The sequence below is a fragment of the Adelges cooleyi genome, unplaced genomic scaffold (assembly GCF_023614345.1).
Source record: "Adelges cooleyi isolate 19-005CV unplaced genomic scaffold, UGA_ACOO_1.1 ACOO_flye_CR_arks_rails_tigmint_CR_PRNA_108, whole genome shotgun sequence".
NCBI classification, from domain to species: Eukaryota; Metazoa; Arthropoda; class Insecta; order Hemiptera; family Adelgidae; genus Adelges; species Adelges cooleyi.
The window spans coordinates 8,514,007-8,538,832 of record NW_026095761.1 but is presented as its reverse complement, the minus strand read 5'-3'; the positions used below and the strand labels follow the sequence as shown (position 1 = coordinate 8,538,832).

The 24,826-nt window shown below is 33.4% G+C and overlaps 1 protein-coding gene across 4 annotated transcripts in view; it reads right to left on the bottom strand.

Moving 5' to 3' along the window:
* Positions 1-24,826, bottom strand: part of LOC126837780 (eye-specific diacylglycerol kinase-like) — an 88,853-nt gene that overhangs the window by 48,788 nt on the left and 15,239 nt on the right. For all 4 annotated transcript variants that reach the window (XM_050571741.1, XM_050571733.1, XM_050571748.1 and 1 more), the window contains exons 2-3: positions 7,124-7,574; positions 4,301-4,849 (exon numbers count right to left, since the gene is read on the bottom strand). In XM_050571741.1, coding sequence (XP_050427698.1) covers positions 4,301-4,849; positions 7,124-7,551 — 977 coding nt within the window. In that variant the 5' untranslated portion in view covers positions 7,552-7,574. The remainder of the gene's footprint in view (positions 1-4,300; positions 4,850-7,123; positions 7,575-24,826) is intronic.

Sequence of the window (24,826 nt, the reverse complement as noted above, 5' to 3'; positions counted from 1 at the left end):
TCGGTTGATTAAGTTTAATAAAATAATAAAACCCATAACGCTATTAGAACTTGATCGTTTCTACTGTAATTTGCTTAACTTTAAAATGTTGAATGGACTTAATTTTGTACGTCATCAAGACAGCGGAAAGGGCTGTACTTGAAAACTTTGATACGTCTTCCTGTTCAATGTTTTGTTGACGAGCCTTACAAGGCATAGTCTGCAGTATTTGTATGATATGTTCATTTAATAAGTTCCGAAGAAAGTTTTCCATAATATTCAACAAAACATATTACCTTAAGGCATTTAATATAAAACAACCGTTTGTGAAGTACCTGTCGCGGTACAGAATTTAATCTATTACAATACATATGACTTTGTATGATGCCTTCACAATAACAGCAAATATATATATATAAATATTCTTAGTATTTTTAAAAACTCTAGTTTTATTTTACTTATATTATTATTGTTTTATAGTTTTAGTCAATTATTGAGACCGTAGATTTGTTGCACAACCTAAATCGTTGACACGTCGTTAGTTTTTGTGACTATGTTAACTTTTACAAAATTCCCTTCTGACTGATTTTAATCTCTTTTCACAATTTTTTTTATAAAACAATTTACAAAACTTAAAATGTTGAACTAATTGGGACCATCTATTACACGGTTTTAGCCTGTTATATTTTTAAGGAAAAATGTTGTTGGGAAATTTTAATAGGTATATTTAGCTAATACTCGAGTGATGAATATGCGCAACTATAAAACCAAATGCGTTTGTCATTGGAAATCAATTTAGGTACAAAATCGTACGGTCGTCTTAAGCTGGTATTTTTTTTGAACAGACACAATTTCTACGTCAAACGGTTATTAAACGACGGTCTTTTTGCTTGTATGTGTAGAAAAAATTTCTGATCACATACTATTTATGAGCCTGAACGTCGCGGTGGTTTTGCAAGGCCGGCCTAACTCTTGGAAAACCCTCGCGAAACGTGTCTAGTACCGATGTTGTTGCGAAGGGAGAAAAGCTGGACGACCCGTCACTTCAACGGGCTTTTATATATTTTTTTGTCCGCTGTATGCATGTACTCAATATATACCGTATTCGCGATATTTCAATTCTTCCATGTCATAAAAAAAAATTCAACGTTCCCATGGTATTATCTTTTATCCGTACTGCCGGCTGAAATTGTAATTTTTATTCTATTCAATAACGCGTTCGCAATACTGAGTTATGGGTTTCGATTTACCGCAAACGCCGGTCAAGTGCGAGTTTCCTAGTCCTGCCTCCTATTGGTCGTCCGATACCAGACTTATGTGCATTTTGAAAAGGGAAAAAATAAAATTATACGCCATTTACAAAAGCCCATGCCGACGCTACGAATGGTGACCGTGTTGTTTGCTCTAAATGTGTGTACAATCAATCATAAAATTGTTTTAATATGTATCCACTTCTCGATAATTTTATATAGTTTACTTTCCGTGCATTTACTTGCGTTTTAGCGCACTTGAATATCTTAAAAATAATTTAGGCAGACCTCTGTCGAGCATTGTTTGTTATATTATCGTGTAATCAAAACTACAGATAATGGGTCAATCGTTGTCAACACTTTGAACTCAAATTTATTAAAAATTATCCCATGACGTAAACGTTAATATTATATGACCGAATACAAATAATTGGACAAAATTAAATTGTATTTTCAAATGACCCTCTTTTTCTTAAAAATAATTCAGTTTAAACAAAAAATCTAGTTACATATCGACTTGTTCGGTCTTGACCATTTATACGTGTAATCACAAATACTTGTGCCTACACATTTTATGTAATGCAATTTATAACAATTAAAATGTCCAACCATTTATAACAACAACCTAAGTACGGTAACATTGATATTAGTGTTGGCAATTTTTGCCGTTTTAATTGGAAAACGCAGTGCACTTATTAATTGTTGTTATTGTACAAACGAAAAAACCAAAGTATTGCGCGATGAAAGGAACAGTAAAAAAACAAATAAGGGCGAAAAAACACTGCCTAATTTGACGTTTGCCTTCTGTTCAAATATATATACATATATTTTTCCGTTGCTCTTATCCTATATATCAATTTTTATTCAGACGATATTTTTACCAGATACCAGGGGATGATTGATTGTTTTACCGTCTACTTATTCTTTTTGTCTGCTGTTTTTTTTTTAAAACATCATTAGCTTTTTATTTCTCTTTTCGCTTTATTCTTTGCTGTACTCGCCGACATCCATTTGCCGTCGTTTTGTTCTCGACCGCTATTATATATATATATATATATATATATATATATATATATACGCCGGCCCTCGGCTTGAAACGATAATGTTACAATTATTGTTATCGTAAAACACACTATATTATTATTAAGAGAAAAACGTAAACGATTTTTCAAACGCCAGTTTGGAAAAATCGTTATATTAGTTTAACCTCGTGAAATCTTCTTTAGAATAAAAAAAAATCAAGGGAGCGTGTAACTGTTATTTTATTTAAATAAAAACAGCATTTTCTAAAGTCCCAAAAATAACAATAATAATACAGCTCTTAACAACCTGTATTTGTATTCAATCCAATGCGAAAATACATTGCTATTATCATTATGTAGTAGCTTGTATCTATTAGGGTTGAGACTGAAATTCAAATTATTCCAACTGTTCGGTTTCGTCGATTTTTAGAATAAGAGTGTTGTTTTTGTTTTTAAATAACAACCTTCAGTTTGTAGATCTCGGGGAAAGGTCGGAGGGGGTTCCGGACTAAGTCACCATTGTATAGTTTTGTATATAAATGATAAAATTTGGATAATTCGAATTATTCCCATCCCTTATTTATATTGCAGAAAGGGACGGTTTTGTAAACGTCTACAATGATTAATACGTTTTACTTTTTAACTACACCGAAAAACAACATTGATAGATATGTTTATCTGGTGATAGCTGATAAGAGAAACTTCTAAAAACGTGTCCACGCTTAGGATTAAACATAAGCTAAAATTTGGTCAATGATCATATAGGTGTTTTTTAAGCTGTAGTTTCACGTGTCAATTGTCGATACAATTTAGCTTTGAAAATATATTTTGTACGCTGATTTCCAACTAGTTTTTAATTTTGATGCAAAGCTGAAAAGGAGTTAAAATATTTTCCTAGATCAAAGATCTAGAAAAATACACTTCAAAGTGTATAACAGTTTTAATTATGTATTGTAATTCTATACTGTTCTATGGTCAGACCAATTAAGTAGAGATTATGGTTCAATACTGTGTAGGGAATTATATGTAAATCTTTGGACCAAATCCAAAATCGGTTTTATCGATACATTGGATATTATATATTAGGAACAACCGACGTAGTTTCTCCACTAATCAAACCCACAATAGTGTTTTCAGCTGTTAGTATCTTAATATGGATTCTTTGGCTTGGCGCCGATGGCATGATGACGTTTCATTCATGCCAGCTAGTGAATGTTTTCATTAAAATTGTGTTCTGTAACCTATTACAGAGACTTCTCGTGACCCACAGTTATTTTATATACACACTCATAGTGTTATTCATAAGTATGTCTACAATGATGGTGGAATTCAGAACATTGTAATACGATATTTAATAAGTAAAGAGTTGTTTAATTTCAAGTAAAAAATGCTTAAAGATATAAAAATAATGTAATTTAATAACCTTTTTATGTAAACATTAAATATGTGTTTTTCTCTTGGATAGAATATTAAAACAAAGTTGTTTGTCATAATAAAAAAAAATGGTTTAACCAAAAATAATAAACCAAATTGTATTAAAAATATAAGTAAAATCATAAATCGTTTGGGTATAATTTTGCTCTAGAAGTCGCGTTGGCCTTTGCTAACCGTATGTTCGAAATGGACCCTCAAAATGATATATAAACGCTAAAAAAATATTATCTTTTATTATATTTCGATAATCAATATTAAATCGTTTGTAATCCTTGGGGCGTCTACACATATCTAAATAAATAAATAAAAAAAATGTGCTGTAGTATGGTACACAATGGATCACTATTACCTTATAAGCGGTATTTAATTAGCCGCCCCTTATTAGTGATAAGAGCATGACGCGTGAAGCAATTCCCATGAATGACAGGATATATTATATTATTTATAGACGAATTTACAGGCTATTTGTATAAGTATATCATAGTCGGTAATTATACATACATCTAACAAGTTCTATTATAGTTTATCTATTGGCAATGAATCTCGTTATAATAACCCATATAATACTATGCGATATAATATTATTATATAGGTAATATGTATATCTTGTCTTACCCCTTGTCGGGTGGTACTTTGTGCGCGGGCACCGCTGACGGAGGCGACGTTTGATTGTTGGTGGACAACGCTTTGTATCTGGCCTGCTGGTCCGTCGGTAGTACTATGTCGACGGATCTCGACCTCAGGTTACTGTTGGTGGCTTGACCGCAGTTGGGGTCGAGCAGTTGCGTGGGCGATACCGGCACCACTTCTTCGGGCTTGCCGGCCGGCGTGGTCTTGTTGATGAAGCACGAGTCCATGCTGGCCGCCCTGTCGCGCTTCATGTCGGGCACGGTCAGGAACAAGTCGCGTACGGCCGCCGGATCCATGATGTCGTTGATGACGAACGCCTCTTGGCGTTCCAGTTTCGGTGAGGTGATCGAACGCCGCCGGTTACCGTGGTATTCCTGGTCGGGCGGAGTCAACTCCAACGTCAATGCCGGATTCTTGGCAGCCACCACGACCAAAGGTGGTTGGTCGGCGGCCACCGTTACCGTGATCTGACAACCACGATCGTCCTCGTCGTCCATGTCCTCGCTGGCCGACGTCGACGTGAACGACCGCTGACTGGACAATGCAATAGAAAAGGGTAACATGTCAATCGACGGGTACACGCCCTGTTGTTTATACAAAGACCTCAGAAGCAACACTCCCCTCACAACCAGGAATGTAGCCTATATTGAGACAAAATCGTGTGTGAAGAATGTCCGGAGTTCAAGATCAGAGATAAAATTGAGCAATTGCAGTTAAGCTTGGAGGATAAATGGTAAATTCGCGTATTTGGGATGAATCGTGTGAGATATAGAATGAGTCGAAGAGCAAGGCCAAATGTGTGTTGGATGAAAAAAGGGTGCAATTAAACTGTAGCGAGAGCCATCAAGCATATTATACAGAAATAAGCAACGAACGAGGGTAATGAAAAACTTTGAAAGTAGTTGAAACGATAAAGTCGAGATTTATGTAGGAAATACCAAATCGGAAATGGCGTTACTAGTAGAAAAAAGGAGAGAGAATATATTGAGATTATTCGTATACTAATAAAGAGAGGAATGAAACAAAATGGTGCAAAAAAAGTTGAAGAAGTTAAGGTTGGTGTGATTCAGAGGTAGATTTAAGAAAAAGTGAGTAGATAATAAAGACATGAATTTATGTGGCGCAAATAAAGAAATGGCGACTGATAGAACTCGATTATGGTGGCCAACTTGTATGGCATAAGACGCAGAATACAAAGATAGTTATGCGATGAACACTACGGTGAAAAGGGTCAGTTAAACCGAATATCGGTTCAGTTTTGTCACTTGATAATTGGACCAACTAATACTGGCTCTAAGTACCACTACATCTCTAATTGTCTAAGCTAAAAGAACCCTGGAAGCAACTGAAATGAATAAAGTTCACATAGATGAATGTAGTGTCTCTCAGATGAATAAGAAATAAGCGAGTGAACAGCAATTTTAATGTTGCGCCAGCAGCAAAAAAAAACGTTTAAGATGTTTCGTGCGTGTTGAATAAAGATGTAGAAATAATATAGTAAAACGTGTATGGTCAGGTCAAGTTAAAAAGATTCACGGTATAAAAGGCTCATAAACTCGTTAGAACGGTTTTAAGAGGAAGGGATATTTTATAACAATAAATATTGTTGTACTGGTTGCCGCCGCAGTTGGTTTTTATACCTTGGCTTTCGAATTGACCATTACCGGCGGCTGTTAAACAAATGTTTACTCCGGTCATTGTAGCTTTTCCGCTTTTATTCGAAATGCCCATTGGGCTCGCGTTCGAGTATACCGAATGTTTAGCTGTATAACGGCGGCAAAAAGGTCTTCCGATATCGATGAAATCTTATTACGTCTTCTACACGCAATATGGTTGGCGGTAAGATGTTATTGTAAGCAGTGAGAGAGAGCACTTATAGCGGTATAAGTGCTCTCTCTCATCAAACAGTCGTCGACCATAACTTTGCAGTTATTGAGACAGTAAAGCGGAACGTATAAGCTGACGTGCAATCGACAAAACAATACAATATAATTGCATTTCAAAAATAATATTTAGAACGTTCCTGTTTGCGCTTCGGTACTGATTAAATCGGATGTGTAAACAACACAACGGCAAAGGCGAACGTTGTGCTATAGAATCGAATTAGCTTAATGACCGGAATCCTAATGGATAACGATAATGTTTTCCCGAAAAAAGGTTGACTAGATATATAAATGATAATTTACCGATGCGGCGCACTCAGAGTCGATTGGGTTTCTAATTATCTGTGATCTAACACGCAAAACTTTTAGACCCAAAACCCTTTTAGAACCTATGGGATAAATCATCGCCTAATTGCAGACAAGTAGTGTTGACCGTCCTAAACATATTTCTCCACTTCTCGCTATCCCCACAACTTAACCCAGCCAAACCCCTCTATATATTTATTCATATCATCCACTCACTTCAGTTTATATCTAAATTTCTTTACTTTTCTTTCGGCTACCTGTTTTCATTATGCTTTCTTTTCCAACATGCCCTAATCATCGTAGTCGATTCTCTTTCAATTTCGTGATAACTGCATAACTCCTTAACTACATTTGATGTACTCATTCATAACCTTCACAGTTAATCTAACCAATCCACAAGTCGGGACCTCTAATGGCGGTGAACTCTTATGCTTACTGATAATTTTCAGACACTATCTGTTAAGCACATTCACTATCATACTTGGACATACATTCTTGGGACTCTAACAACTGTTCTATGACATGAACAAGTTACGGAATCGAGGAACAATTGATTGGACAATTTCAATGGTGGGAGTAGTTGCATGGCCGCCGTTTCGGGGGAAATACGAGGGTATACCTTTGGTTTTCATCGCCAGACGATGATCGGTTCATCTTGGACAGCTCTTCCAGATAGGCACAGTGGACGCACGCGGCGGCGGCCGGCACCTTCTCGCCGGACGACCGCCGCCGGTGGAACAGCTGGTGTTTGGAGGACGGCACCTCCAGGAATACGGTGCTGTCCTCTTTGTCCGCGGACGAGTCGAAACTCCTGGACCGCTGTCCGCCGCCGGTGGGCACGCGCAGCGACGACGACGACACGCCGTCCAGCGAGCTGTCGCTGGTCATCGACTTGCGCGCGTCGTCGTCCCGCTTGGAACAGCCCAGTTTGATCTCGTCGAACGACACCGACCGCACCTGTTTGGGCACTTCCAGGCTGTTTTGCATCTTCATCTCGGCGCCCGTGGGCGTGCGCGACCGCTTGAAAGTTGAACGCAAACGGTCCATTTGGCCGATTACAACGCCACCACCTAACGCGTTTCCGTACAACCAACGCAACGCCCGTAAATTACTAAATTAGTATACAAAACAATAACCGTATCGACAACTTGTCTTAGAAGATTAAAAAGTCGGATCCGGGACAAACAGGGTTGTGTATAATATCCAGATTATCTCATCAAGATAAAAACAATGTATATATTATAATATGTCTTTTAATTCCTATAAAGCCCAGACAGATGATTTCCCCGGAGAACGTTTATGTAATTTCAAGGGGTCAAGTATAGGCCAAATGAAGTTTTAAAAAAAAAAAATTTATCCTTTTTTTGGCAACGAGTCTATTAATTTTGAAGTTAAAAAAAAAAAAACAATCATTCATTCGATACACAAAGTAATGGCCATTTCAATTGGATACACTATGTACACTATGTATCGAATGGTCTGGAAAACGTTAACGCTAAACGTGAAATTCGAACTAATACTCGCCTCTAATCGTCCGACTTTACCTCTTCTAAGACGGTTTTAAAATTATTATTATTGTTATGTTTTATTTTATCTTTTTACGATTTACATAACGTGGAAAAATTCACCGAACCAAAAACACCGCTCCGGTAATTGCGCACCGGCCATGTTATACGTTATTATTATTTTGTTACCTATAAAAATTAATAACGTTTGTGTTCCAAATCTACTTGATCCACGACCGTGCACGTCCTTCTCCTCTGTGTTCCTCACGCTCCTTTCCAAGGATAATATACCTTATCACTATATGCTGTACACTTAAAAACATCTGCTTTCCCGTGTACCAAGTCTTACATTATTATATATACACAATAACGGCGGGCTTTGGAAATTACTCGGCCGTTTTTCTTCTACCCATCTTGTTTTTGTGTGTTTTACTAGAAATCAAATATTGGTTTTTCACCAGGGCCACGAAAATGATGCCCCGTAACCCGTTTTCGTTTTTGCTCATTCCGGCTTGTAAATTATTTCAATGTGAATTGTTTGCCCGGAACACGTCCAATTACCAAACTTAACCTGACTCGCGAACAACTTAACATAGAAAATGAATTTCAAGTTTTAACTATAGTGTTACTAAGTATACAATAAGCACCACGGTAGCGAGGATTCGTAATTGGTACTTGAGTTTTGTTTTTCTAGGGTTATCGCAGAATTAGCTTATAACATTATTTTTTTTTTACAAAGAAATAATGCAACTTTACCGAAACCCTATTATATTCAACCACCGAATGCTTGTAAATGCAGCTAAATTTATTTTCCACAGAACTACCGTAACCCAACCAAAGAAAAATCATCGAAGAGTTATAACATTATAAAAGTCATGCAATATGGTTTTCCCACCATGGTCCTGGTTTTGGTGGAAAAACCATATTTTTATAACAACTGCAATTCATCATGTTGTGCACATAATTTCGACCTCTTCTGCATAGGCGCAATTTCAATTTTTAACTTGGGGGGGGGGGAACTGGACTTTTTTTTAAATGTAAATATATTTTTGTATTTTAAAATTTGATGCATAACCTAATTTTTTTTGTCTAGCATTGGGGGGGGGGGCTAAGCCCACCCTAGCCCCCCCCCCGTATTTGCTTCTATGCTTTTCTGATGGTTAGAAAACAGAATTTCTTTTACATTTTTTTAATGAATACGCACAGTGTGTGTACACTATGTATTCGATATGAAGCGAAGATTTTAACCTAATCGGTTTTCGGTGTCTTTTATTATAATTTGACACGTGGAAAGTGAAAAACCTCTTGAGTAACCTTCATTCGTACAATACACATTATCTAGTAAGTAAACCGCTCGCTATTAATACACATACAGTGTTTACATTATTATAGAATTGAACGTGAAGTGTATTTAATCTTTTTCGCCCGTTTTGACTTATGAGAACGCCTTCGGTTGTGTTATTAAAATTGAACGTCGACTCTTATTCGCAACGGTTTTAGTATGCAAAGAACTTCATGGTTCATAAAATATGACGGACAAATCGTTATTTCCACAAGACAGTCTAGAAGTGTATAAATATTAAACGTTTTAGTCGTTTTACTTGCAATACACCGTCTAGTTTGGATTATACGTAATTACTTCCATTTATGAAATATTTTCCGCGACTTAATTCAGTAATAATTATTATTACTGAAGGAGGCACATGGCGAGTGGAAACACAACTCAGCACAGACTCTAGCTATATAATAGGCCAAAGAAAAGGAATTTAATAATTATTATCACTGCTACAACTCATCGTGGTCTATATTTCCAACGGCTTTAAATACATTTGACAACTTTTATCATCTCTGTGCGTCAACTTGTAAGGCGCCATTTGAATTTCAACAGGCCTAAGAGTAAGAATCTATTTGTGTATAGTAGGTATAACAATTTAATATAGTATTCCAAGTGTAAGCAGATATGTCAGCTTTGATTAAACTTAATATTATTACACCTATAAATAACCTAGGTCGGTAGACCGTATGATTTGGGAAATGAACTACACCAAACCTGACCAGACGAAATTTAATCAAACCAATACTTGGCGAGCTATTTTTTACTGACATTTTTGTATTAGAAAAAATTGATGACACTATACAAAGGGTGGTTGGTTAACAATGACCCAGTTAATATCTCAGGAGATAGACTAGACTTATTTAAATCGAGTTCATTAGAGGGTTCGACACATAAGGTCATATATTTAGGCTGACGAGTAACAAATAACCGTAAAAATGTAAAAATCAGTAAACTAAAAAAAAGTGTATTGCCTTTAAACACATTGACTGGCACATAGTTAACCGATCATCCTGTATGACGGCGTACAACTTTCCAGGAACAACCACGTTTGGCCGGCGCGTGAACAGAATGATCGAGGAATACCGCAGGACGATTTTGTCATTTTGATCAATCATTCAGAACACGTTTTATTCGTTATCCGGTCAAGTCGGCGGCCATATTTGTAATAACGAACGCGTGTGAGACCGATGGACGTTTAACGACCAGACCGGTCGTGTTAAGTCGCCAGACACGTTTGAAATTAGACAAAAATATGCCGGAGTTTTATCCATATTTTATTGAATATATAAGAAACAAGAAGCAACCAAAACTCTTGTACGAATTGCTTGTCCAATTATTACACATTGTCTAAGTTGTCTGTATCTCAGCAGTCGATGGTAATAATAATTCAAACGGTTAAACCATTTCGTACACCCAGACTCGAATAATTCGATGGTGCTCGGGAAAAAAACTGGCCAAGTCTAAAATGTGCGAAAATGAGTTTACCTAGATACCTAGATTCAGAAACATTATACGGATGTCCGCAGAATTGCCTGCAAAATTACTCGACGACGAAACTATAAAATGTAAAATAAAAAAATAGACCATATTGTATTTTGTTATGTACCTGAGAGGGGGGTGCGAGCGTTTTCAACCTGACACTATATTATTGTTATATACACGTAAGTGCGTCGCGAATCCTGGTCAGGTCTCGCGCATTGATGCTTTGTATTAATATAATATTATGGAGACCAATTTTTATTTTTTTTGCAGTTTTGTTTAAATTTGCCAAACGTCCTCGCCTGACTTATGTAAAATATTGTGTTTGGAATATATTTATTTATTTGAAATAACGTGCGAAGTAAACGTATGTTGTATTATGTGTAAATAATATAGAAACAACATTTCGGTGAAAATTGCACATCTGTATGTAACAGAAATAATAGATCTTAATATATTATGTAGTAGGCTGACGAAATAGAATGCAACGCAGAAAGTGTATACAAGCACAGTGCAGGTCGTAGAAAACACTTTCTTAGATATTATTATAGACTTCGAATTGTCGGTTTTAAACAGTTTAAATCATTAAAAAAAAAAAAAATGGTTCTATGTCGATTGCAGTTTTTATCGAGCAAATTTATGTTGAAAAGTTACATTTTTTTCTCAGTTGCTGTATATTGTAATGATATGTTCCCCGACAGTTTTTATTTTGTCAACCTGACTATTACAAAGTGTTGTGAAGTGAATATGACCGCTTTGGACGAGATGAAAAAAACTAGGTTTTAACGAAGTGTTGATCTGGCATAACAAAAGTCAGCGTCTTAATTGATTAACAGGTGTTTTACCTATTGTCGGAACAACTTTTCTCGTTGATTTTTTTAAATCCATTTGGCTGACTATTAAAATTATCCTTCCGGTCAATTTACTTGGAGATATATATTTTTAGCAGCTATTAATTATTTATTTACCAGCTACCATAACGCGCTACTAAATTGACTAGTGCTTCGACTACATATATCCCGGTATTTAATTTCGAACCCAACCGCCGCTTTACCCTAGATTTACCGGGTCATATACAAAAGGTAAATAACGTAATAGTGGTAATTACTAGGGGTTAGTATTATCTTAGTTGGCTATTTGTAAAGCTGATTGGTAAAATATAAAAGAAATGCAGTAAACTAATAATGATATACATGCATAGCAAACAATAAACAACCATATGCACAACACCGTAGTGAAAACGTAGTATGGAAAAAAGTTTAAAAGGGAATTCTTGTCACATTATTTTTAGTTTAATTTGAAAACAATAACACTTTTTTACTCAAACAATTTTTAGTTAAACAACTGTATTTATAAATTTTGTAATTTTGATTTTTTTTACTAAAATATTTATATGAATAAGTTTTACTAAATAAAACTTGGCAACGTGTAGAAAAAAATGGATAGGATAAAAGTTACAAACATTTAAAAAACTGTTGACAGCTTGTGTTTTTTTAATATTTATTTTTAAGCTCGCATAAAAGATATTAATGCCAGTGATCCATCAATTTCGTGTATTTTATTAGGTACTAAACTAAGGACGGGTGTCTGTAAAAACTTTACAGTTTTCAACTTCAGTTAAAAAAAAAACAAATATATTAATATAACTTTTATAATATTTTTCTTTTAATTGACGTTGTTTTTAAAATTTGACTTTATGCGTTTATATTACTCTTGATTATATGAAGAAGAGAAAAAGATTTTGAAGATTAGATAAGTGTAATCGTAAGTCGCAAATAAGTAGGTATAGGATAATAAAAGATAAAAAACCCTCTTTTAAGTTATTTTTTCTATATTAACATATCATAATCATTCTTTAGCCGAAATGTTATATTATATTTTTCAGCAATATAACCCCAATTTCTCTTATACGCTAATGAACTTATGATAAAGTATAGTAAGCGTTACCATTGGAAAAACTTAAGTTCATACAGTTTGAACACATAGGTAAGGTATGGGGTTATTTATTTGGATAATATATTGGCCTAACTCTTTACTGGGATAATTTTGAAAATTCAGATAACCTAGAGGGTCATAGTTAACATCATCAACCTGTATACACTCGCATATTAAATAAGTACAATACTTGAGCTGCAGAGTTCTGAGAAGTAAATAAATATAATAAAAACAAATTCGATAATACTGGGGAAACAAACAGACGTCGAAAGAAAATGTACTTGACCACGTTCACGAGAGAAATGGGAAGTAGGTAAAAGTTTTTACCAACACTTAAGGTTTTTTTTTCTTTCTGAGAATCCAGTAAGTGTTATAACGTTGTGCTACTGTAGAGAATCTTATTACGGTATATTAAACCGCAAAACAAATAGACAGTGACAGTAATTTGATATTATACTTTTTGTAAATGAATATGGTTACTTTATGCAAATTAGTATACACGAGTAAGCGAAATCAGACTAATATATCATTGATTCTCTGATTGAGCTTTAGGGAACAATATATATTATTGAAAGGTAATTATATCATACAAAATTACAAATATTTATAATAATAAAAAAAACTATGACAAATGTTTCTTAAACATTGAACGAATTTTGTATCGATTGGTTTTATTGATTTTGAATAAAAACCGGTAGGTATATTGTCTTTTAATTACAAGTCCACAAAGTACAGAAAAATTACCGACATGATTTTTGTATTAATATAAAAAGGGCTGCTCAACGGATCTTTTTACTCACACCGACGAGACCGACCAGTAAAATGTTAAATTTTTTTTGCTGTATTTCTATACGTCATCCTAAGTCTCTTTTCAAACGGGAGAAAAACGAACACGGAAATATAAATTTACCGGAGTACTTTTTTGTCAGTCTTTTTTTTTTTCCACAGTCAGTGCACACGTGTGACCAATCACTTGGAAACGGCATTTTTTCTCACCGTTTTTTTGTTTTCCACCACTACACGTCCTAACCTAGTCGGTTCTTGGCTGATTGATGGACAAGTCCACAAATCGGTATCATTAACAAAAAGGAGTCGCACCGTGTACAGGTAAACCACGCCAATTTGTACACCGCATGAGGCAAGTGTCATTTATCAGGTCTAAATAAAATATTTCACGGTTGGTATACCAGACTGCGGTAAACATGTTTTTTTTATTTTGGAGATTTTTTTAAATATTCCGTTGAACTCGCAACAGGTACGGCTTATAACTCGGAACTTTGATAAGAAATATACTCGACATCAAAAGCATATTATTATTATAATAACAACGACATTAACCTTTTTTATCAAAACAGCGTCCAATATGACTGAAGGTGTTACTTATAAAAAAAAAAAAGTTAAAAAATATAAATAAAATCAGATATCTATTTGCAACGTTTTGAGTAAAACGTTTACGGTAAACTTTATTTTTAGTTTGGTTCGTAATACGCATTTGTCGGCAGCGACAATAGTTACTACACAAAAGCTTTTAATACACACTAGAGATTTACTAAAACATAATTTGATAAGGATACGGTTTTGCAATGTTTTTAGGGAAATGGCAAAATTTAAAAAAAATCTGATGTGTTTACCCATTTAAAAACCTTTGTAGTGTGTACTTAACACAAATTGTTTTGTCATTGCTCTCAAAGTATTATTATTTACCTATTATTAAGTTCACGACCAAAGACCTTATAGCAGACCAGTAGAATCCAATAAGATCCACTATTGCTTTACAAAAGGAAAACTTTTTCATAGTGCAATGGTAAACCAAACTGGCGAAATAGTTTTTACAACATTAGATAGCAGGCGATAACAAAGTGAAAATGTATAATAATTTTAATTAAAATTTGATTTAAAATCAGTTGCTCGTAGCGCCACTTAAGACAGTGTTCAAGAATAAAAGCAATTTTTACTACATTTTTTCAAAATTTTCATTGAGATGTTTTGATATTTTAAACACTACTTAATATCATCCGCGTTGAAATGCTTGCAAGAAACGGATTTATTTTGAAAAATATCAAGTACTTTGGATTCAATATTTAACAATAAATACAATTTGTACGGTTATTGAAATCATTTCTAAATAATAAAATTCGACACTTTTTCAGTAGTACAAAAGAAACTCGGTAGGTAAACAATTTAAAATGTATAAAACTGTTTTGTTTTAATGCACAACTAACAGAATTTAAAATAGCCGAGTAAATTATTGAAACGATTTGGCGCAATGTCCAATATTATCGATTTGGATCGTCCTAGGTTGTTTTTATTTGATTAGATGTAAACAGAGTTTGCTTTTAAAATAAATTTGGCATCAACATTGAAATATGCCTAAAATAATTGACACAAATAAAAGAAGTTCTGAGTAAACCACGTTTCCAAACATTTCAGTGCTAGCAAAGTTGATACCACTTTGTCGTTTACCAACAACTGAAAGGGAAATCAAATTACTTGAATTATCATAACAATCGTTATGATGGGTTTGACCTTGAGTTAGTCAAAATTACTGATTTTCTTTTTGCATTTGTGTAGCCTATTTTCCTAGGGACTTTGAGAGAGTAGGCAATTGTATTGTCGTAAATCTATTAACAATAAGATACTCGAAGGTTTAAAAATTCAAAAAAAATTCTGAACTGCCACAATAATGCGATTTTTTATAACATTCTTCATAGTTATATACCATAAGCGGATTGATGAATAATTGTTATACAATGGACAATCGCGTGACAGTAAAACTACGGTTGGTGCTGAAACGATTATAAATTATACTGTCTTTATCGTTTCCGATGATTCGACTTGTAGAAAACAACATAACGGTCGTGACAAGGCGCATTTCGCCACCGACTTAAACCATGCGTACTTTTGACATTTTCCAGACGACAAACACAATAACATTATCATAAGGCACAGCAGCGCCGTCTTGGAAGATTAGTTCTGGCGGATGTATATAGTGTGTGTATGTGCGTGTGGCTTGTGCGTTCGGTCCTTGTAGCGGGGTGTATGTTTTTGACTCTTTAAACTCAGCGAAAATATTATACTATTATCGATTTATGACTTCATTCTCTCCGACGACGTGGCCGTCGTTTATCATAAATACTATCGGGAAAAGCTAAGGCCGAGTGTCACGGGAAATGTTATTTTTTGCTTGAACGCTCAAATTCCAGCAAAACGTCTTTCGGCGACACGAGAATTTTATTAATCGTTAGGTATTACGGTATATAAAGTAGTAAGGTCTCACTCGAACATCGAACCGAGAATGGAACTGATAATGCATTATGTTGGTCCGGTCGATATGCAATGTGTATGTATTATAGGGGAAGGGGCAACTCGGTTAACAGGTTTTATAGTCAAAAGCCAATTAAATTTCGGGACCACAACTGTCTGGAAATTGTAACTAACACTTTTACCGGTCGTTCGATTAAATAATTTGTCGAACACATAATATTGGTTATTGTTTCATAACCTTATTGTAAGACGAAAGCTACAAGACGCCATTCAAATGTTAATCTAATTCCAGCCACGAGGATATTAAAAAAAAATACCCTTAAGTAAGTACCCGAGTTGTACCAAATAGCTTAATGTAGACTAGGGACAGCTTGTTGGAAACCCGAATAGATTTCCAGAATAGCCATGCTAACAAGTTAGGTAACTTTGTCTCCCGTTAAACGTGATTTGTGTTTACAATATTATAATATTGCACGAGCCCGGGTAAAAGTTTGGTCAGATCAAGCATTTAGACCACCAACCTGTGCTAAGTTATATAATGTCATACACATTGTTTTATTTGTTTAGTTGCTGTGAACCATGTATTTTGTTTACATAATTTCGATTTTGAACACAATGTTTTACCATTAATCTTTTTGTTTCCAAAAAAAAAAGAGTTGGTAGTTAACGGTTAAGTGGCAATAATTGGCATTATTCAAATATCATAGTATTAGACCACAACGTGTCAAGAGGTATGGCCTCTCTCTGAATATTTTTCATATATATTAAACCATTTATACATACTATACTATTAAACAGTTTATGGTTCCAATGTATAAACCGTTTCATGACACAAAAGCAACATGGATAAAACATTTTACTATCCATTTAAAAGCCATCGGATTGATTTTAGTAAGATGTGATATTATTATTTTTTTTTTAATTGATCGACTAGTTTTTATTTTAATGACCAACGCGTGGTTTTAAAAACTGAAAGAAACTTTTATTTTTTTTTATCTCAAATCTTTATATTAAGAAAGCTTTTTTCCATTAGAAACAGAGTTAAAATTCTACAAATAAAACGCAGTTGCATTTTATTACATTATACCTAATACACCATTGTAAAATCAATACCTTCTCAGCTCCGCATCGAAGTTAAAATTATTGGAACAATACCCAGCTGCAAACTAATACACAGGTTGGCATTGTGTGGCAACTTATATTTAAGTTATCCCCACGAATTAAGATGAATGACTAGCAAACGGCCTATGATAAACCACTATTATAATGGCTGCCGAAATTGCAAAAGGCAGCTAGTGCCATCTAGCATACTGGTAAAAATCCTTAATTTAATATAACATGTTATAATATAACATTTTTTTTTCTGTCTGTTTAAAATAAAATAGTACTTATCTTTTTACAATTCCCACTTAATTTCACCATAAAGACGAATTAAAAAATAACAGATATATATTTAATATGAAACGATACAACTGCGCGTTACAATGCCAGTGATGCAAAGTCAAGCTTCTACTGTTTATGACAATTAGGCGAGTTTCTTGGAAAACAACGTTTTGTTTTCTCGGTAGGTTGTTATATCAAAAAGAAATATCTGAAACTGAACACGATGTATCCTTGGGGAAATTTCAAAGTGAAAACGCTAAATAAACGCTTATTCAGAAATGTATTAAACGAATATACCATCGCTACGGAGAACTGAAAAACTCCTTGGAGTTCTCCAAAACTTAACTTATTGTCATAAAACGTTTTCAATGATTTGTGGTTTTTATGCGTGCACTTCCGGCAATTTGACGTCAATATCGTCTTATAATATTTGGAGTTTTATTTTTTCGTTTCGAGCAACTCACGAATGACCAATTACGTCGTACCAATCCCTCGGGGTACTCCGTATTTCAAGTATGGTGTAAGTTGGATAATACTTTAATTCAATTAAGGTTTAATATATTACCTAGTGCACGTCCAGAGGGCAGGAGTTCAGGTTGTCGACCGAGTCGCTAAAATATTATACGTACCTACGATTCCCGATGGCGATAAATCTGCACAGTCGGTGAGACGAGCCAGCTTTACAAATCACAACCCATCGATCCGTTTGGCTACTTTAAGTTAATCGTTTATTGATCTAGTAAAATCCCAAACGGCAGGGCCTATATTAAATGTCTCTGGTTAGCAAGCATGATTGGTGGTTATACTCTTCTCTGGTCAGAATTCTAAATGGCCAACGGTCGTACTCAGAATCCGTGACCGACATTTTTTCGACGAATTTTAGGCGTTTATTTGTCATTGTCCGAATTTAAAATGGGATCAATAATTTGACGGCGAAGCACCTACACCGGTTGCTCATTTAACTCCTTAAAAACAAGCCCACGCTGAACTTTTTTCAACTTTTGGGTTTTTCTACACGCTATCTAAAATATATATAATCTAGACAGACAAATTAATATGTAACTTATTGATTTTAAAACATATTTATATAAACTACACTATTAGAGTTTATCCGTTATAGCGATCAATAAATCAAATAGATCAAACGTTTTAACCATAATTACTGGCTCCAAATATTTCAATATCTCCTAAATTTTACCGCTACGGTCAATGTAAAATTGTTCAATTTCGACGTAGAATCTAAATACTTAGTTTGTATGCGAGTGTTTACAGTTCAAATTCAGAATTCAGTCATTGTATAACAGAATACTTGAGTTAGGTGTACAATGCGAGCAATGTTTTGGGCAAAGTGAACTGTTAATATTTATTTTCCATGCACATCAGGCATTGTGTTAAAGTGTTCAAACACGTTCAAACACATGACACAGAAATATTTAACTGATTATTATTATCAAACATTATATCATATCATTAAACGATGACTAAGAAACTTCCTTTGTTTTAAAAGGATAATAATAGAATAGGAAATAAAAACGCAAGGCAATAAATTGTCTATAATGAAACAAAAGTACACCAATTAATTATAATAAAATATGCATTCTATTTTTTTATTTTGTAAATATTTATCACAGTTATGGGAATTGTGTTTAATGTCATGTCTATATGCTTAAATAACTCAGTCAATGTACACTCAGCTGGCGTAGTTATTGCAAGGACTAATTTCCTTTTAGACAAACATGTACTTTTTAAAAAAATCGTAAAATCAAATTCGCATTATTACAATTCAAACTCATTGGTTTTACAATACATTATGGCTATCAAAGCAAAGATACTAACAGATAACGTCACGAATAAAATTTGAAAGATAATGATAAAACATGATTGATTGGCTGTATTAAGCTAAAATTTTTATAAATATTGAACGTTATTTTGTTTTATAGACTCACTCTTTTAAAATGTATCTAAATCGTTTTCACACGGCTAATCTAAAAATGGTCAGTATGTAGTTATTAACTATACTAACCAACCCTAATAAAACCAGTCAAGCCCAACCGTACCTAACCGAACATGATCAAATCTAACCTAACTTGATCAAATTTTTTTACAGTTTAGATGAATCTTTTACTATGATTGGTAAATTACACTTTTTTTTATGTTTTCACCACTTATTAACGTTGTAACCTAACTTTACAATGTTATCACTACGTTTTATTTGAAATACAGTGAACAGATATTTTACACTTGTAGGCAAAAGCCTGACTACTATTATTATTATAACAAAGTATCGAATTTAAAAAATCAAATTGGGGCACTTTTGTGGTGAAACCAAATTTAAAGGTGCCGCCATGCCGTGCGTCGCCTCTGATTATTATTATTGTACTAGTCGACAAATGGCCCGGTGATCTGACAAAGCAAACTAATCACGTTATACACGGCGTTAATATAACATAACAGTTTTATTTCGCGTTTAATTATCTCGCAAACGACCCATCGTCATTCGTCATCTACACGAGGCATGGGATTTCTTTCGTTTTAAATAATTATATACAAGACGTGTTTGACCATTATGGTTAATCTCCCGCTATTTTTTTGCCGGTACATATAAAACCTAGTTTTCTTAATTAACCGACTTTTACACTTCTTTATTTTATGTGTACCTACGCACGTCACGCCTGTGTCGTCTCACAAAAGTTTGTGTGTGTGTGTTTGTTATGAGCGCATAAGAAATTTCATTAGAGCGCCGTCGACTGGCGTAGAGTATTTTTTTATTAGACAAAAACACGCTGGCGGTGCGGGAGTGGGCCTGCGAGGTAATTTCGTGTGAAATATAAAAGCAAAGAATTTTGGAACAAGAGCCAAAATGACGGCGACCGCCTATAAAGCAGCTTAAGAGAGTATTTCCGGTGTGTAAAGCAAACCGTGTACCGCCGTCGTTCATATATTATTATGTTGTGTGGCCGCGTAGAAAATGCAATAACAGTTAATTTAGTTCCGGTTTTCCCAAAGTTACGCCCAAAGTTTGTTTTTTTACTCTCAAGCGAAGCACTGGTGTTGATCGTTTCGAATCACGGTTGTTGTTTTATGACAATATTAATAACACAACCCCGCTGAGGTAACACTCTTCATTCGTAACAATTTTTTAAAATTATTTATTGATATAATTTATATGAAAAAATGCTAACCATCAATTTACTAATCTAAAACGGGTTCTTGACTTTAAATTACTTTTTGTCAAAACTTTCTTTTATAGTTTTTGAATTATATAACAAAAAAACATTTGTCTTAATAACTTTATTGATTCGTTGTCATATAATATTTATGTAAGAGGCGAGCAACAAAAAAAAAGGATCTAAAATTATTTAGGTGAAACTTTACAAATAATCATGAAATACTATTGTACTTTGAAAGTTTTTCGTTTGTGTAGGTTTATAAGTTCCTGAGCAACATACATATATATGTAATCAATCAATAAAATAGGTGCCGGAAAATAAAAATTACGAATTGTTTTACATGATATTAAATTACATTACTCTATCTAATATTAGATATCTAAGGTTTGTTTACATGATGAGTTTATAAAACATTTATTTTTGTATCACTTTTTAATTATTTTTATAATTAGAAATACATTTTAATCGCGACAAGGTTCACTAATTGGTATTTTTGTATTTTATACTCAACAGTTTATGACATCAGAGCGTGCACTATTTGAAACTTATTTTACCAGAGCCAAGCAGTAAGATTACACAGGCTATTTTACAAAAGTTCCTGCGTTAACTATACATATATATTACATTTTTTTTAAAAACGACATTTTTCTCGATAATTTATTGGAACAACGAAACATAGAAGGAACGAGTACACGTGTATAACACGCTTAATCGAAAGTAAGCCTTTTTAATGAGCACATTGCTCTTTAGGTCAATTATATATACAAGTAAAATAGGTATTCCTAACAATCAAATACGAAATATTATTATCGACTGCTTTAATACCGAGAAACAATACATACGCTCAGTCATCAAATACAGCTAACAAAGGAAGAGGCTCTCACCGAAAAATCAATAACAAACTGAAACTATCAACTTCTATTCACCTCAATTGTAATAATGAATGTGTATCCGATTAGACAAACGCCATGTTATCAATAGTTATGTTGTTGACTGATTATTGTTTTAAGTTACAGATAGAGTTATTAAAAAACATTTAAAAAAAATATATATATATATAGGTAAAATTTACTTTAGGTTTTAGTTTGGGTCAACTATTAAATATAAATTATTTTTTTAAAGCAATCGAAAATCGAAGACGTATTGGACGAGTGAAAATAAAGTTTAAGACGAGATATTAAATTACATAAAACATGGTAGAATCATACTTTAAAGAAAGTTACTAAAACTTAAGTAAATTGTATAAATTAGTTAAGAATTACAACAAATAAAGACCATGAAGATTCTTGTTGCAGAAAGTCTTACACCGGGTGACATGAACGACTCTCGAAGAGTTTATGAACCCTTTAACATTAAGTAATAAATTAAAAAATGATTTATAGACAATTTTGTTAATGTAAATGTTTGCTGAATATATTCCCTAAAAACATTTTATTTCTAAATAGTTGGCTATTTTATTAAAATAAAAAATAAATTAACGTTATGTTTGCTATTGGTTATTTTAGTTAATATTTTGTTTTTAATTATTTGAAATCATTAATTTAAAGTTATTTTACCACTTTTTAATATCGCTGTGTTTGAAATTACATACATATTATAGTTCTTGGATACATAATATTTATTACATATAATACTGGATTTTCGATTGTGTATAACGCCATTGAGACTAGTGACGTTAAGTATTTGTATACAAGCACCATTAATATTTAAATTGAATAATTATTAAATATTCTACTGGAATTAATATGAAAATAACACCATTACCAAAGTGTTCAGAATACAGTCATAATAATAATAATAACATTATAATTGCTCACAACCATTACATTAATTAAGTATTATAAATGACGTACTTAACAAGTTAAGAGAACTTTATTCTGTCGCTGTTTGATATTTCATAATTTATTATGGAAGTTTATTATACTTAATATAAACTTTCGAGGCAGCTTTTATAATATCGGAACATTAGCGTGGACGCCAATTAAATAAGAAAATTAATTATTACCCTTTTATGTTTTAGAGACGACGTTTGAAAAATAAATAAATAGCACAGTAGGTGGATTTCTTTGCCCCCCCCCCTCCAACAAAACAAACCGCGTACTTGTTTTTTTTAAAAACCAATGGGCACACATTACTTTCTACCTGTAAACTATAAGACGACCAGTTAATTGGATTCCCTGAAATAACAAATGTTACATCCTGACGCGGCAAAAGTATACTTATTATTTCTAGTATGTTATGTTGATAATATTTAAGATGATAATGTCTTACAAAAAAATAACAATATGATCCACGCTTATATTCCAACTGCACACGCCTATTCGTTTTTCACATTTAAACAGACTGCAGAAAGTGCCACGTGTTGCTTTAAAAATAAACTTTGTGTAGTTTTTGCTGTGCGATTTGGATTAATAAATTTTTTTTGGGAGGAAAAGTTTTACAGTCTGTATACTCGAGGTCTGGTTTATGGTATTTCCAACGTTATTAAGCTGATAAAAGTTAATGCCGAAAGAGACGAGAGAGTCGAGCAGCAAGACGAGATGGATGACTGGTAGACATAAGATCAATGGGGGGGGGGGGCGAAATGCTCGGACAAATAATGTTTTTCTTGAACTTGAATTTTGTACAGTTCACTAACGAGTCGTGCACATTACATGATTGGTTATGATTTATGAAATACTGCACAAAGGTTATTCACTTGAAAAAAGTAAGAAAAAAAAACCAACGTTATATTATTTTTATTTTTTGCATGGAAAAACACATTTTATAGACCAAAAGTTGTGCTGTATCTAACAGGTGTGTAGATCAATTAGCTAATAACTCAAGTAATAACATATATTATGCCTCATATACGACAATATGCATTGCACCAATTGAGATATTATTCTAAAAAAAATTAACTTTAAAATACAAATTGTTGTTTGGGAAAAAAGGGAAATATTTATTTTAAAATAAATAATATAGTTTTATTATTTATTTATTTATATTTTTTAATATGAAATTCGTTTAATGAGAACTCGTCGTGTAGAACATTTAGTAAGATGTGTTTTAGCAATAAGAACACTACTCTTTCAACAGTGTACTTACAATTAGAGTAAGTTATGCATTAGTAAAAAAAGTTTAGTTTCCATCTTAAAATATCTTAAAATGATATTTTATCTGTTTAAATGTTTGAAAGCGTGCTACATAAACCTACGTTTTCGTTGTGTAAACAACTTGCGTGTACAAGACTTTAAAATCTTCTATAGTTATCTTTTATCTTTAAATTTTGATAAACACAAGCTGTCATTATATGTGTATACCTACTGTACATAAAGTCCTCTTGAAATGAACAGCTTACACAATTATTGGAGATTTTAAATTTCATCAAAACTATCTATGTAATGACGTGTAATAACACATGGTTTATTTCCTTTTTTAAACGGTCGATACGTTAACTATTAAAAAATTACTCGAGTTGCTGATTCTGCAACGGAAAAATATTATGTCAAGTATCATCTATTCCCTCAACGTCACCCCTACAAGGCACCGTTATGCATAATGTAAAATACTGACATGTCAGCTTATCTGATTAACTTGTATAACGTTAGCAATTTACTTTAACGACGACGTCAACTGCGACATTCATCACAGCCTGCAGGTGATGCATTAGGCCAAAGAACGCACCATCTGCTTCATGGCGAGGTAATTCTTTTATTCGATATTCTCTTGGATGGCATATTATGAAATAGGATGTATTATATTGTATTAAAAAAACATTAATATATAATATAAATATAATATAGAATTGTAATGTCAACAGTGCATTTATTACAATATACCTTTAGGGTAACGTTGCCTTATTTGCCTAAATCAAATATATTTTATCAATTTATCCAAGGTCAAGTAATGTCAATATCGGTCCTAAAAAAATCGGATTCTCAAAACGACAAATTTTTCTCAAGAGGTAAAAAATTGGAAAAGAATAGAAGTATGATAAAAAAATAATGTTAATGAATAATAAAGGGGTCGTAAACAACCGTCAGGCGCGGCTGTAGTAGTAGTACAACCTAGTGGCAAAATCGAAATTGCTTCTTATTGTATCTAAAATGTATAAGGCAAACTTCTAGTTTTCATCATTATTAAGTTCGCCTATCAACCATAGTTTACGCCTTAATGGTTTTGATAAGTTTGTACGCATTCTAGATTAGGTATATTAATTATTATAGGACGTAACGCTTACCTTTTCCTAAGTTTATAGTTTGACAAAA